The 14,454-nt window shown below is 51.3% G+C and overlaps 1 protein-coding gene across 2 annotated transcripts in view; it reads left to right on the forward strand.

Annotated features, from left to right (window-relative positions):
- The window catches only part of TET3 (tet methylcytosine dioxygenase 3), a gene marked incomplete at both ends in the record, with an annotated part of 106,766 nt that extends 92,800 nt beyond the window's left edge, over positions 1–13,966 (forward strand). For both annotated transcript variants that reach the window (XM_082852287.1, XM_082852288.1), the window contains 6 exons: positions 2,543–2,751; positions 4,130–4,280; positions 6,871–6,960; positions 7,475–7,612; positions 11,196–11,532; positions 12,162–13,966. In XM_082852287.1, coding sequence (XP_082708413.1) covers positions 2,543–2,751; positions 4,130–4,280; positions 6,871–6,960; positions 7,475–7,612; positions 11,196–11,532; positions 12,162–13,966 — 2,730 coding nt within the window. The remainder of the gene's footprint in view (positions 1–2,542; positions 2,752–4,129; positions 4,281–6,870; positions 6,961–7,474; positions 7,613–11,195; positions 11,533–12,161) is intronic.
- Between the last annotated feature and the right edge of the window lie 488 nt (positions 13,967–14,454).

Genomic DNA, 14,454 nt, shown 5'->3' on the forward strand with positions numbered 1-14,454 from the left:
TCTCACTGTTGTGGCCTCTCCCGTTGCGGAGCACAGGCTCCGGACGCACAGGCTTAGTGGCCATGGCTCACGGGCCCAGCCGCTCTGCAGCATGTGTGATCCTCCCAGACCGGGGCATGAACCCATGTCCCCTGCCTCGGCAGGCGGACTCCCAACCACTGCGCCACCAGGGAAGCCCGCTTTTTTGTTTTTAAACAGCCTTATTGAGATATAATTCACACACCATACAATTCACTCATTTAAAGTATATAGTTCAATAGGTTTTGGTATTATTAATTTTTTTAAATTGTGTTAAAATATACATAACATAAAATTTGGCATTTTAACCATTTTTAAGTGTACAATTCAGTGGCATCAATTACATTCACATTGTTATGCAACCATCACCACAGTCTATTTCCAAAACTTTTTCATCATCCCATACTGAAACTCTATACCCATTAAACAATAACTCCCCAAACCCTCTCTCTCCGCCATCCCAGCCCCTGGTAACCACCATTCTACTTTCTGTCTCTATGAATTTAACACGTACAGGTACCTCACGTAAGTGGAATCATACAGTATTTGTCCTTTTGTGTCTGGCTTGCTTCACTTAGCATAGTGTTCTCAGGGTTCACTCATGTTGTAGCATGAGTCAGACCTTCGTTCCTGTTTAAGGTTGAGTAATATTCCATTGAATGGACGTGCCACATTTTGTTCATCCATTCGTCAGTTGACGGACATTTGGGCTGTTTCTGCCTTTTGGCTATTGCTAGGTAATGCTGCTCTGGCCATGGGGGTACAAGTACCTGTCCAAATCCCTACTCTCAATTCCCTTGGGTGTATTCTTAGTTGTGCCTGGTTATATTTGTTTAAATTTTTGAGGAACTACCAAAAACTGGTTTCCACAGCATCAAGACCCTTGCTTTTTAACTAAAAACATACAGATATGCACCGTTTTCTCTGCAGATGTTTTAGGACAACATAAAAAAATCTCTGAATATGTTTTGGCTTATAATTTTATCTATGTTTTGGGTTGGCCAAAAGGTTCGTTCGGCTTTTTCCGTCAGTTGGCTCTAGTAGCGTTTAGTTGTCTTTAACTTCATTCGAAACAATTGGATTGGATTGTGACAGCTGTCATATCAGAGTGCATTAAAAAAAAAACATCAAAATTGGTGAATTTTTGTGTAGACATTTTAATATTGAAGATGGAAGGAAAAACGACATTTTTGGCATATTATGATTTATTATTTCAAGAAAGGTAAAAACGCAAAAAATGATTTGTGTGGTGTATGGAGAAGGTGGTGTGACTGATCACATGTGTCAAAAGTGGCTTGTGAAGTTCCGTGCAGATTTCTTGCTGGACAGTGCTCCACAGTCGGGTGGACCTGTGGAAGTTGATAGCGAATCAAATCGAGATATTAATTGAGAACAATCAACGTTATACCACGCGGGAGATAGCCGACATACTCAGAATGTCCAAATCAAGCGCTGAAAATCATCTGCACCAGCTTGGTTACGTGAATCGCTTTGATGTTTGGATCCCACGTAAGTTAAGCGAAAAAAACCTTCCTGACCGTATTTCCACGTGCGATTCTCTACTCAAACTTAATGAAAACATTCTGTTTTCAAAACAAATTGTGACGGGCGATGAAAAGTGGATACTGTACAATAATGTGGAATGGAAGAGATCATGGGGCAAGCGAAGTGAATCACCACCAACCACACCAAAGGCCAGTCTTCATCCAAGGAAGGTGATGTTGTGTATGTGGTGGGATTGGAAGGGAGTCCTCTCTTATGAGCTCCTTCTTGAAAACCAAACGATTAATTCCAAGTACTGCTCCCAATTAGACCGACTGAAAGCAGCGCTTGATGAAAAGCGACCAGAATTAGTTAACAGAAAATGCATAATCTTCCATCCGGGTAATGAAAGACCGCGTGTTTCTTTGATGACCAGGCAAAACCTGTTACAGCTTGGCTGTGAAGTTCTGGTTCATCTGCCATATTCACCAGACATGGCACCTTCGGATTTCCATTTATTTAGGTCTTTACAAAATTCTCTTAATGGAAACAATTTCAGTTCCCTGGAAGACTGTAAAAGGCACCTGGAACAGTTCTTTGCTCAAAAAGAAAAGTTTCAGGAAGATGGAATTATGAAGTTGCCTGAAAAATGGCAGAAGGTAGTGGAACAAAAGGGTGAATATATGGTTCAATAAAGTTCTTGGTGAAAATAAAAAATGTCTTTTATTTTTACTTAAAACCCGAAGGAACTTTTTGGCCAACTCGATATTCTTATCCCTAAGTCTATATACATCACCAATGACTCAGGTTTTGTAGTAATTGTTTTTTTATTTTGCTATTTAATGTTTTTCTTTCCCTAATTATAATGGTCCTTTAGCCTGTGTGGTTGCTGTCGCCGAGGCGTGACGCCCCTGGTACACTGCCCTAAAGATCTGCGCCCGCAGGTCTGTTGGGCAGAGGTGAGGGGGTGTGGCATCCATGCAGAGGATCATGGGTGCCCGGCTCCTGTGATTCACAGCACCCCCGCCCCACCTCCCTGCAGGTGATCCGCAGGCACACGCTGGAAGAGAAGCTGCTCTGCCTGGTGCGGCACCGGGCAGGCCACCACTGCCAGAATGCCGTGATCGTCATCCTCATCCTGGCCTGGGAGGGCATCCCCCGAAGCCTCGGAGACACCCTCTACCAGGAGCTCACCGATACCCTCCGGAAGTACGGGAACCCCACCAGCCGGAGATGTGGCCTCAACGATGAGTATGTGGACGGTCCCAGTGGGCAGGGGTGGGGCAGTGGGGTCAGGGCCTTGTGTGTCCTGCCAAGTTAGGACTGTGGTGGAAAGAATGCTTACCTACGGATCTGGCCTGGGGTCTGGCCCTGGCTGGGGAGGCTCTCTTGACTCAGCTTAGCTTTGCTTTCCGCCCCAGGTTGACTCTGAGGCTCTAATAGTGGTAACAAGTGTGGAAAAGTGTGAGCGCCCCGCTAATATAAGGCATCAGTGGTACTCACAAGACCTACCCTTATAGGGTCCCCTCCCCCATTTTTTAAATTAAGATATTTTTACTTACAGTAAAATTCATCCTTTGAGGTGTACAGTTTGAAGAATTTGACAGATGTTTACGGTCATGTAGCCACTGCCACAATGAAGATATAGAAGAGTTGCATCACCCCCCAGACTCCACCGTGCCCTTTTATAGCCAGGCGCTTCTCCCCACCACCTGGGGCTTCCCTGGTGGTGCAGTGGTTGGGAGTCCGCCTGCCGATGCAGGGGACACGGGTTCGTGCCCCGGTCCGGGAGGATCCCGGAGATCCGATCCAGCGGAGCAGCTGGGCCCATGAGCCATGGCCCCTGGGCCTGTGCGTCCGGACCCTGTGCTCCACAACGGGAGAGGCCACAACAGTGAGAGGCCCGCGTACCGAAGGGAAAAAAAAAAATCTTATTTCCTGTCCCTGTAGGGTTGCCTTTACGAGAATGTCATATGAATGGAACCATACATCATGTAGCCTCCTGAGTCTTGCTTCTTGCCCTGAGCACAGTGTTCTGAGTTTCATCTATGGATGTGTGTATCAGTAGCTCGTTCCTTTTCACCACTGAGCAGTATTCCACTGTGTGGGTGTGTCACGATTTGTTTATTCATTCCCAGTTGGAGGGCATTTGGGTTGTTTCTGGATTTTATTAAGTGTTGGATGGTAAAGTCAGTGTTCATTGGTTTAAAGGCCTGTCAGCACCTGGGCCTGCAAGAAGCAGGCATGTTCAAACTCTGTGGTTCACATTCTTCCCGTTTGTGTGGTCTGTGTTGGAGCTGGTCAGGATATTAAAGTTAAGGCAAAGTGTAAACGTTATTGGGTTTTTGATTAGATCCTCCCCAGCCATCTCAAACAGCCCGTGTGCTTCTCCCCGCAGCACACTCTCAGACTTCAGGCTCGGGTGGGAGCCAAACAGGCTGCTCGGAGCTGATTCCCTGCCCACAAGGGTAGAGATTTGGGAAAGGAGCTGAGGTCAGGGAAGGATGTCATGGCCGTCACTGGGAGGCCAGTGGATGCCAGGCCTCAACAGGGCCTCCCCCCGAGGAAGGGGGAAAATTCCAGAACTAAAAATGTGCCTCGTATGCCTAACATGTGATATATGTTGCAGCCGTACCTGCGCTTGCCAAGGCAAAGACCCAAATACCTGTGGTGCCTCGTTCTCCTTCGGTTGTTCCTGGAGCATGTACTTCAATGGCTGCAAATATGCTCGGAGCAAGACTCCTCGCAAGTTCCGCCTCGCGGGGGACAACCCCAAAGAGGTGAGCACAGCCCCACAGGGAGCATGAGACCCTCCCACTCACCCTGTTCCACCTACTGCCTTTAATAGTCCCGGTGGGATGTAGGATTAGCACACTGTGACTCAGATGTGTAGAAAATGGAACTTCCTTTCTTTTTTTTGAACTGACCTTGTCTTGCAGTGAAATAAGGTATGTGGGGTGTAGTGTGGAGGAATACGATGAGTGAAAAATTAGACTTACCAATTACAGGTACCTCAGACTCTTGCAGTTTAGAAAAGTCTCTTTAAGGTAAATGTTCAGATTCCTCATTAGAACTTGACCCGCTTAAAGGGTTATTTCTCCCCTCCATTCTTCTCAAGACATCTTTCTGGGTGTGACGTGTGGCACAAAGAGGGGCCACTGGCCCTCAGGCCACCTTCTGGCCGATGCTGGATGTCCCGAGGTGTCCCTCATCCTGCCTGGCTGCTGGGCCCACATCTCTGTGCACTTGTCCAGTTGTCTAGGTCCTTGGTGTCTCCTTGCTGGGGGCCTGGCACGGTCCCCGGGCACTGGTCTGGCATCCACATGGTATGGCCACTAGGCCTGAGGCCTCCTCCCGCCCACCAGAGCTCCTCCCCAACCCAGTGACAGCAGCACAAGGGGCCTCAGGGTCTCCTCTGCAGGCCGAGCTTAGGCTGGGAACCAGAAGCGTCAGGTCAGGTCACCTCCCACTCTGCCACTTCTCTGTTGCCCTGGTTATGAGGGCCATCCCAAGGGGGTCTCCACTTGGAGTCCAGATGCAAAGCAGGCATAGGCCTGAGTGGTCTCTCTGTCATGTCTCCTCCAGCCTCCCTGCCTTCTGCCTCTGCTACTGTGAGAGGGGTACTGGATCCAGGCAATACCTTGATCCCAGCCTCTACCTTCCAAACCTCTCCAAGCTCCTTTTACCAAAAGGGCTTCCCCATTTTCCAGGAGACAGGGACTCTCCTGGGGCACATTTTTTTTACACCACATGTAAATTTCTATGCTCAGACTTCCAAGCTTTGCTTTTCAGAAATAAAAGGAAGCACGTCCAAATTTAGAACCCCTTTTTTCCCCTCAAAGCCCAGCTTTCTGACTATTACACGACCTAGTCTAAGAGTCTGATTTGACACTAGACTTTTACTTATGGCAGTGCCTGGCCTCCCCCAGAAGCAGCAAATGCAGTTGCTTCAATGAATGGAGGAGTCCCAGTGCCACCAGGAACTAGGAATTACCATGAATGAAAATAATGGCTTTAATTTCTCACAAATACTTTCCCTGTTCCATCAGCTACCATTTCCTGTGCACTAAGTGCTGGGTACTCCGCCCAGCACCTCACAGGTGTCTCAGTTAATCTCATGACAGCCTGAGGATCTAGGCCCTGTTACTGCTCCCTTTACACGTGAGGCAAATGGTTTGCCCAGGGCCATGTGACAGTGATGATGAAGTCAGCATTTAAACCCTGGCCTGTGTTTCCCCAGAGCTCACAAGCCTCACCCCCGTGTTGTGCTGGCTTCCGGCCCACTATGCTGGTGGCAGCGTCTGGAAGGCAGCCAGGGAGGTGCAGTGAGGCTGGCTGGCAACTCTGGCCGCCCTGCTGGACAGACAGCTGAGCCATTGGTCTCACCCTTCCATTTCTAATTCTGTGAGTTTGGTACCTTTTTTCTTCCCTCTTCCTCTTCTTTCTTCTCCGTAAACTCTCCATGCCTGTGCTCAAGGCTGGCTAGGAGCCCCCATAGCCCAACTTGTTACCCTCAGAGAGCCAGAGAGAGGCTGCAGATACCTTAAACTCTCTGCCAGTCTGAGGGCTGCTGCTCTGTCGAGGGCAGCGCTATCCAGTGGAACGTTCTGTGATGATGGAAATGTTCTCTGTAGAAAACACAGCCACAGAAGCCACATGTAGCCACTGAGCATTTGAAACGTGGCCAGTGCAGTGGAGGGGCTGAATTTTTTTAAATTTTTAAATTTAAAAAAATTAATTGAAACTTCTTAATTTTAAAAAAAATTTTATTTAATTTTAATTAAAATGAATTTATATTTCAATAGCCACACATGGCTTGTGGCTAAACACACGAGGTGGTGCGGGTCTAAAGGACAGAACATTGTGGTCTGGCCGTGTACCTGGCTGGTGATGGGCGCTGGGCCTAGCTGGCTGTGGGATTTCTAGCACGGGCCTCACCCACCTCTCCCTGCCTTTATTTACCTGTCTGGACCACTGCAAGAAGGACCCACGCCTGCCGCTCGTGCTTGTACATGCCTGCCATCCCGCACCTCTGACCTAGGGTGTTGAGCAAGTGCTTAGCAAGAGCAGGAACCTGTTCTAGGTGTTCTGAGCAGCACTGGGCTGGAGCCTGGCAGAACAGGTGCTTAGTAGTCAGGGTGACCAGACCCTCAGGCAGTGTCTTTCCTGGTGAGCTTCAGCGTCTCCAGCATTAAAACAGACCTGGCACCCCTCCCAGAGGGAACACCATAAAGATACCTGATAGCACCTTACTTCCTGCCTTCCCAGTGGCACCCCGGCAGTGGTTCTAGAATGGAGGTCAATTTCCCATGTGCAGAGTTTGCCAGGCAGGGCTGCCCTGGAGTTGTGTGACTGTTCTTCTGTCCACAGGAAGAAGTGCTCCGGAAGAGTTTCCAGGACCTGGCCACCGAAGTTGCTCCCCTGTATAAGCGGCTGGCCCCCCAGGCCTATCAGAACCAGGTACTGAGTCTTGGGCTGTTCTGTGCCCACATGTCACCCACATCTCTGCCCAGGCTCCCTGAAGTGGGGGAACAGCGGAGTGGGTTCCTTACGGGAAAAGCCCAGCCAGAGCTAGAGCAGTGATCTTTGTTAAGGTCTTTGTTAAGATCCCTTGTTTACACCAAGCTGACCACATCCCAGGCTGTCTCTCCTGTATCCTTGGTCTTTGTCTCTCTCCCCTTAATAATCCTCCACCTCCTCTGCTCTGGTTTCTACTGGGGAGGCTTGAGTTTCTCTCACCTGTCACTGCTGCACCCCATAGACGAGGTGAGAGGGACTTGAGATAACCCAGAAGGAAGTAACCCCTTATAGGGACTTCAGCCAGAAAACCTCCCTCCTACAGCCCAAGTATAAAATGGCTGTGGTCCTTAACCTCCTTCCTCCCTCCTTCCCTCTAAGACCTGGCCTCCCCCATGCCGAATCAGGGCCACTCACCTCAGGTCACTCGAGCAGCTGTCCTTGGCCATCCACACAGGTGACCAATGAGGAAATAGCGATTGACTGCCGCCTGGGGCTGAAGGAAGGGCGGCCCTTCTCAGGGGTCACGGCCTGCATGGACTTCTGTGCCCACGCCCACAAGGACCAGCATAACCTCTACAACGGGTGCACGGTGGTAAGGAAGCCTGTGACCTGTCACAGCCCCACCTGAGAGACGATCCTGGGAGGGCGCACACCTGTTCTCTGCAGATAGGTGGGCTCAAGGCAGGGAGGGTCCCTGCCAGACTACCTGCTCCTGCCCACTTCTCTGGGAAATGCAGGGGCAAGGCTGGCTTGGGTGCTGCAGAATGCAGCCTCTTGGGCACCCAGTGTCTCCCAGTTCTCTAAAGTGTGCTCCAGGTCTCTCTGAGCACTAGGATTTAAGTCCAAACAACCTTTTGATTCATGCATTGAGCAAATGTTTATTGTGCCTCAGGTACTGCTCTAGATGCCGGGGAATAAACCGGACAGAGTGCTGCCTAAAAATGTGATATAATGTCCAGTAGCAAGGAAGGCTGTGAGGAGAAGATGAAGTAGGGTAAGGGATGAAATGACAGCACATGCTATTTTAGATGACATGGAGAGAGGCCTGTATGAGGAGGGGCACCTGAGCAGAGATGCGGAAGTAAGGGACTGAATGCGTGAGGGTGGGGTGCTCCAGGCAGAAGGACCAGCGCAGGCAAAGGCTCGGAGGAGTGAGATTAGAGGGGCAGGCAGGGGTGAGGTCGCAGGGAGCATGGGAGGCTGGGAGGGCTGTGGGTTGTGCTCTAAGTGTGATGGGAAGCCCTGAGATCTCATTTATAAAGTCAGAAGCACTCTCTTGCTCCTGCAGATGGAGAATAAAATATGTTGGGGTAGGGGTGGGTGGGGGAGAATCAGAGCAAGCAGGCCAGGTAGGAGGCTGGGACACTTGTCCAGGCCAGAGGTGACAGGGCTTGGGCAGGAGTGAGGGTGGGGTGTGGGGAGTACTTGTACAGGTTGTGGGTTGATTTTGAAGGCGTAGCTGAGAGTAATTGCTGTTGGGGTGGACCTAGGATGTGTGAGTTGCTTGAGCAACTAGGCAAGTGTTGGTGTTTACTGAGATGTAGAATACCAGGAGAGACCAGTTTTGGGGTGAAAAACAATAATTCTATTTTGAGATGCCTGCTAGATGTCCAGGTAGAGATGTAGAGTAGGCAGGGGAGAGGGAGGGTCTGGAGAAATGAATTTGAGACTGGGGAGCACTAAGTTCATAGCCAGTGGAGAGCACTGAGTTTATAGTTAGGGCCATGAGCCTGGATGCTGGCCCCAGAAGAGTGAGTGCAGATGGAAAAGAGAGGAGGTTTGGGCTTGGGTGGGGGCACCCTGGAAGGGGTAATGTCGCTGTCTTCTCTGCTTTTTAACTAGGTCCTAGGAGACAGGGCTCCCAGGGGGGCTGTGGAAGAGGCAAGGGCACGGGCATATTCAACTGAAAGGGGGCTCCCAGAGTCGGTATAGCTTGTGTCCCCAAGGGGATGAATGGCCCAACCCTAGGATTTCATTTCTCCACCTTGTCCTCCTTTTCCATGTCCAAGACTGAGAAGCAAGATGGGGCAGGCTTCTGTCTACACTGTATTGTGAGGGTTTCTAGCTAAAATACAGAGAAAGAAGGAGGGGCCCTCCAGGATTAGGAGAGGGGGCAGGGAAGGAGGGTGGGGCACCAAGAGGTAGGAGCACAGTGAGGTTATTTGGATCCCAGAGCTTCCGGAGTTTGGAATGAAAAATAAGTTTTTTCCAAAAATGAATAATATTTTTTGTTCTAATTAAACAATTATTTATTGTAAAAAATAATTTTAATACTACGAGCAAGTATAAAGCAAAAACGCCTGTTATCTCATAGGTAACCTGTGTTAGCATCGTGATGGCCGTCCATTCAGACACCTGAATGTGTGTGTGTGCACAGTTGTATACATCTTACACACTATGTGTATGTGCTGTTCCATGATCTTGCTTTTCTGAACCCAAGAATATGTGGTGGACAGCTTGCTGGTCAGTGGATATAGGCAGCACGTTCTAAGGCTGTGTGTGTGGCTGTGCCGCCACTTATCGACCAGTCTCCTGTGGATGGCAGTCAGTGCTTTTGGACTCCTCTAGAGACCACAGGGAGGGCGTCCTCAGCACAGCTTTGTGCAGTGGCCCCAGGATGAGGACACTTACAGCCCTGGAGTCCTCATTTGGCAGCTCACTGGGCAGCAGCAGCGTTTGTCAGGAGGCAGAGAGGGGAGAGAATAGCCCAGAGCTTTCCTGGGGATTTCGTGGAAAGGAATGGGCAAGGTAGGATAAGTAAGCTGAATAAGTTGAGGGTGGAGAGTTTGAATAATTTCTGCGGGCTCCGGGCTATAGAGGTGGTCCCTAGTTGTCAATACCTAGCCCTGGGGTGATTTAAGGCAGAGAGAATATTTGCCTGGTGCGTGAGAGTTTTATAAAGGAGATGGTTGGGGGTGGGAACTCTGGGTTGGTTGGTTTGTGTATCAGAGTTGCACTGGCAGGGGATCATTTGCTATCTATAGGAATTAGCTAGTCTTAGGGGAGGGACGGTCCCTCCAGGATCAAGGCCCCAAATGCCAGAACATCAGGAATACAGAAAATAAAATATAGTCAATATAAGAGTAAAACGTAAATGAGAAAAACAATCAATCAAACCTTATTAATAATCAGAGAAACACATACCAACGACGAGGTACATTTTGATAACAGGCGAAAGTTTTAAAGAAATTAATAGCAAAAGTATCAGCAAAAGTATAGGAAAATTGAAACTCATTCTGCCAGGGTAAGTGAAACACTGACGATCATCATTTTGGAGCGCAGTTTGGCAATATGTGGCAGTTCTCCCTTACGGCTTTTATTCTAAGGAATTAAGTATCTTAGAAAATCCAGTGAAAAGGATAAAAGTATTATTTATGATAGGGAAACAGGTTTAAGTGGTCATGAGGGATTAGTTAAATTAACACATTGATACAGTGGAATAATATTGTGTGGCTCTTAAATCATATTGGGGAAGCATACTTAACATGTAAGAAAATATACTGTGTTAAGAAAAAAAAGTTATTCTAAAACTGTATGCATAATATAAATGATCCTATTTAATTATTAAAAAGTGAGTGTGTTCTTAATAACATTAAATAAATAACATTAAAGTCTAAAAAAAAAAAAGTGAGTGTGTATATGACCAAGTATATGCAAGGGTTATTTCTAGTTGGTGGGATTATGGAGATAATTTTTATGTCCTTTGTGCTGGCCTAAATTTTCTACAACCAGCGTATATAATTTTCAATTTTAAGGGCAAAAGGAGGCTGAGTGTTGAAGGCAAGGAGGGTAATGGTGGAAGGTCCGAGACCTGTGTGCTGACATGTAATGGCAATGATGGCAGTGGAGGGCAGAGCACATCTCCCAGTCGTGACCTGGCCCCTTTCTGGCCTTGTGACCCTGAGCCGGTCATCTTATCCCCCCAGAGCCTTGTTAGACAGAGTGAACGGATGTGCTTTGAAAACTGTCGAGCAGACTCTAAACGCTGGTGATACCGTTACTCTGTAAAGCTAGACAAATGCGCTTTTTAGATGCTCCGGAAAGTAATAGTGGATAGCTGGGGCTGGGACAGCGTGGGGAAGGGGCGGCCTTGTGTGCGGGACGCTCAGCCCCTCCCGCGCAGTGTCTGGCTACCCCAAGCCCAAGCACCCTCCCCGTCTCTATGTTTGGGGCAGGTCTGCACCCTGACCAAGGAAGACAATCGCTGCGTGGGCAAGATTCCCGAGGATGAGCAGCTGCACGTACTCCCCTTGTACAAGATGGCCAACACGGATGAGTTTGGCAGTGAGGAGAACCAGAACGCCAAGGTGGGCAGCGGGGCCATCCAGGTGCTCACCGCCTTCCCCCGCGAGGTCCGGCGCCTGCCGGAGCCCGCCAAGTCCTGCCGCCAGCGGCAGCTGGAAGCCAGGAAGGCGGCAGCCGAGAAGAAGAAGGTTCAGAAGGAGAAGCTGAGCACTCCTGAGAAGATCAAGCAGGAGGCCCTGGAGCTGGCTGGCATCCCCACTGACCCAGGTGTGTGGGGAGAGGGTGCCCGGCGGGGGTGGCACGGGCACTGTTGGGTGGGGGGCCCTGGACGGCTCCCTTACCACCACTCTTCCTGCCTTAAGGTAGAATTCCATACAGAAAAGTACTGGGGTCTCTCAGCCACCTGGACCATCAATTGTCTTAATTTTGTCAGTCAGCGCCATAGCTGCAGCAGCCCCGGGAAACCAGGCCAGATGGGAGGCACCTGGGAGCCAAATGAAGGCGGTCTCCCTGTCTTCCCAGAGGGCAGCTGGGCGTCCCCCCCGGCTCACCGGCTCTCCTCGCTGCGGAAAGTACCGAGGCGGCAGGCGTGTGGTCTGCAGCAGGGTTTTCGGGTGTGGGGCGGCCCTCGTCCCTGCAGTGGCTGGCACGAGGGGGCTTCAGTGAGGCCGGGTTGAGTTCGCTAGAGTCGGGAAGAATGACAACACCGGAGCCCTGGGCGCTGCCGGCTGCTCTTCTGGGGCTTCCGTGGGGCCGGGCCACGCTGCGCTGCACTGGGAGCAAGTCCAGCCTCACTCGTCTCGCCCGCCCAGCAGAGGAAACCTCTTGGCAAGAGGGAGCGTCCGTCTCTGTGCTTCTCTGTGCTTCTTCTCTGTCTTGCCTCCTGTCTTCCTCAGGCCTGTCTCTGAAGGGTGGATTGTCCCGGCAAAGCCTGAAGCCCTCCCTCAAGGTGGAGCCACAGAACCACTTCAGCTCCTTCAAGTACAGCGGCAACGCGGTGGTGGAGAGCTACTCGGTGCTGGGCAGTTGCCGGCCCTCCGACCCGTACAGCGTGAACAGCGTGTACTCCTACCACTCCTACTATGCACAGCCCGGCCTGGCCTCCGTCAACGGCTTCCACTCCAAGTACGCGCTTCCATCATTTGGCTACTATGGCTTTCCATCCAGTAACCCCGTCTTCCCCTCTCAGTTCCTGGGTCCTAGCACCTGGGGGCACAGTGGCAGCAACAGCAGTTTTGAGAAGAAGCCAGACCTCCACGCTCTGCACAACAGCCTGAGCCCAGCCTACGGTGGTGCTGAGTTTGCCGAGCTGCCTGGCCAGGCTGTTCCCACAGACACCCACCACCCTGCTCCACACCACCAGCAGCCTGCTTACCCAGGCCCCAAGGAGTACCTGCTTCCAAAGGCCCCCCAGCTCCACCCAGTGTCCAGGGACCCCTCTCCCTTTGTACAGAGCTCCAGTTGCTACAACAGATCCATCAAGCAAGAGCCAGTAGATCCACTGGTCCACACCGAATCTGTACCCAGAGAGCCCGGCAAGATGGGCAAAATGCCTTTGCCCGAGGCGTCTCAGAATGGGGGACCCAATCACCTATGGGGACAGTACTCAGGAGGCCCGAGCGTGTCCCCCAAGAGGACTCACAGTGTGGGTGGCAGCTGGGGTGTGTTCCCTCCTGCAGAGAGCCCTGCTGTTGTCCCCGATAAGCTTGGTTCTTTGGGGGCTGGCTGCCTGGCCCCTTCCCACTTCCCAGATGGACAGCATCAGTGGGGGTTATTCCCTGGCGAGGGACAGCAGCCAGCCCCGCAGCCCGGAGGACGGCTGCGGGGCAAGCCGTGGAGCCACTGCAAGTTTGCGAACAGCGCCTCGGCCTTGGCTGGGCCCAGCCTAACTGAGAAGCCATGGGCGGTAGGAGCCGGGGATTTCAACTCTGCCCTGAAAGGTGGTCCCAGATTCCAAGACAAGCTGTGGAGCCCCCTGAAAGGGGAGGAGGGAAGGATTCCAACCCCGGGGGTGAGCCAGCTGGACAAAGCCTGGCAGTCCTTTGGCATGCCCCTGGGCCCCACTGAGAAGCTATTTGGGGCCCTGAAGACCGAGGAGAAGCTGTGGGATCCCTTCGGCCTGGAGGAGGGGACGGCGGAGGAGCCCCCCAGCAAGGGCACAGTCAAGGAGGAGAAGGGCGGCGGAGGCGGCGGCGCTGCTGGGGCAGAGGAGGCAGAGGAGGAGCTGTGGTCCGACAGTGAACACAACTTCCTGGACGAGAATATCGGCGGCGTGGCCGTGGCCCCCGCTCACGGCTCCATCCTCATCGAGTGTGCCCGGCGGGAGCTGCACGCCACCACACCCCTCAAGAAACCCAACCGCTGCCACCCCACCCGCATTTCGCTGGTCTTCTACCAGCACAAGAACCTCAACCAGCCCAATCACGGGCTGGCCCTCTGGGAGGCCAAGATGAAGCAGCTGGCCGAGAGGGCGCGGGCGAGACAGGAGGAGGCCGCCCGGCTGGGCCTGGGCCAGCAGGAGGCCAAGCTGTATGGGAAGAAGCGCAAGTGGGGGGGTGCCATGGTCCCCGAGCCCCAACATAAGGAAAAGAAGGGGCTTGTCCCCACCCGGCAGGCGCTGGCCGTGCCCACGGACTCAGCAGTCACCGTGTCCTCGTACGCCTACACGAAGGTCACGGGCCCCTACAGCCGCTGGATCTAGGCGCCAGGGTGCCAGGGAGCCAGCGTACCTCAGCGTCGGGCCAGGCCCGAGCTGCCTCTGTGGTGCTTTCGCCCTCACACCTGGGGGCGGGTTGGGGGTGCAGAAGTCTTTTTATCTATATATACATATATAGATACGCATATATATGTATTTATGGTCCAAACCTCAGAACTGACCCGCCCCTCCCTTCCCCCCAATTCCCCAGCACTTTGAAGAAGAAACTACGGCTGTCGGGTGATTTTTTCGTGATCTTAATATTTATATCTCCACGTTGGTTTTTTTCCTCCCTTGTTTGGGGGGACCTTTTATTTTCTCTTGTTTTTAAAACTCTATCCTTGTATATCACAATAATGGAAAGAAAGTTTATAGTGTCCTTTCACAAAGGAGTAGTTTTAAATTCCATTTAAAATGTGTATTTATTGGATTTTTTTAAAAGTGACAATTGTAATGGTAAAGGATCGGCAGGAAAGGCCAGAAGCACTCATTCC

The sequence above is a fragment of the Leucopleurus acutus genome, assembly GCF_964270905.1.
Source record: "Leucopleurus acutus genome assembly, chromosome: 12".
Classification (NCBI taxonomy): domain Eukaryota; kingdom Metazoa; phylum Chordata; class Mammalia; order Artiodactyla; family Delphinidae; genus Leucopleurus; species Leucopleurus acutus.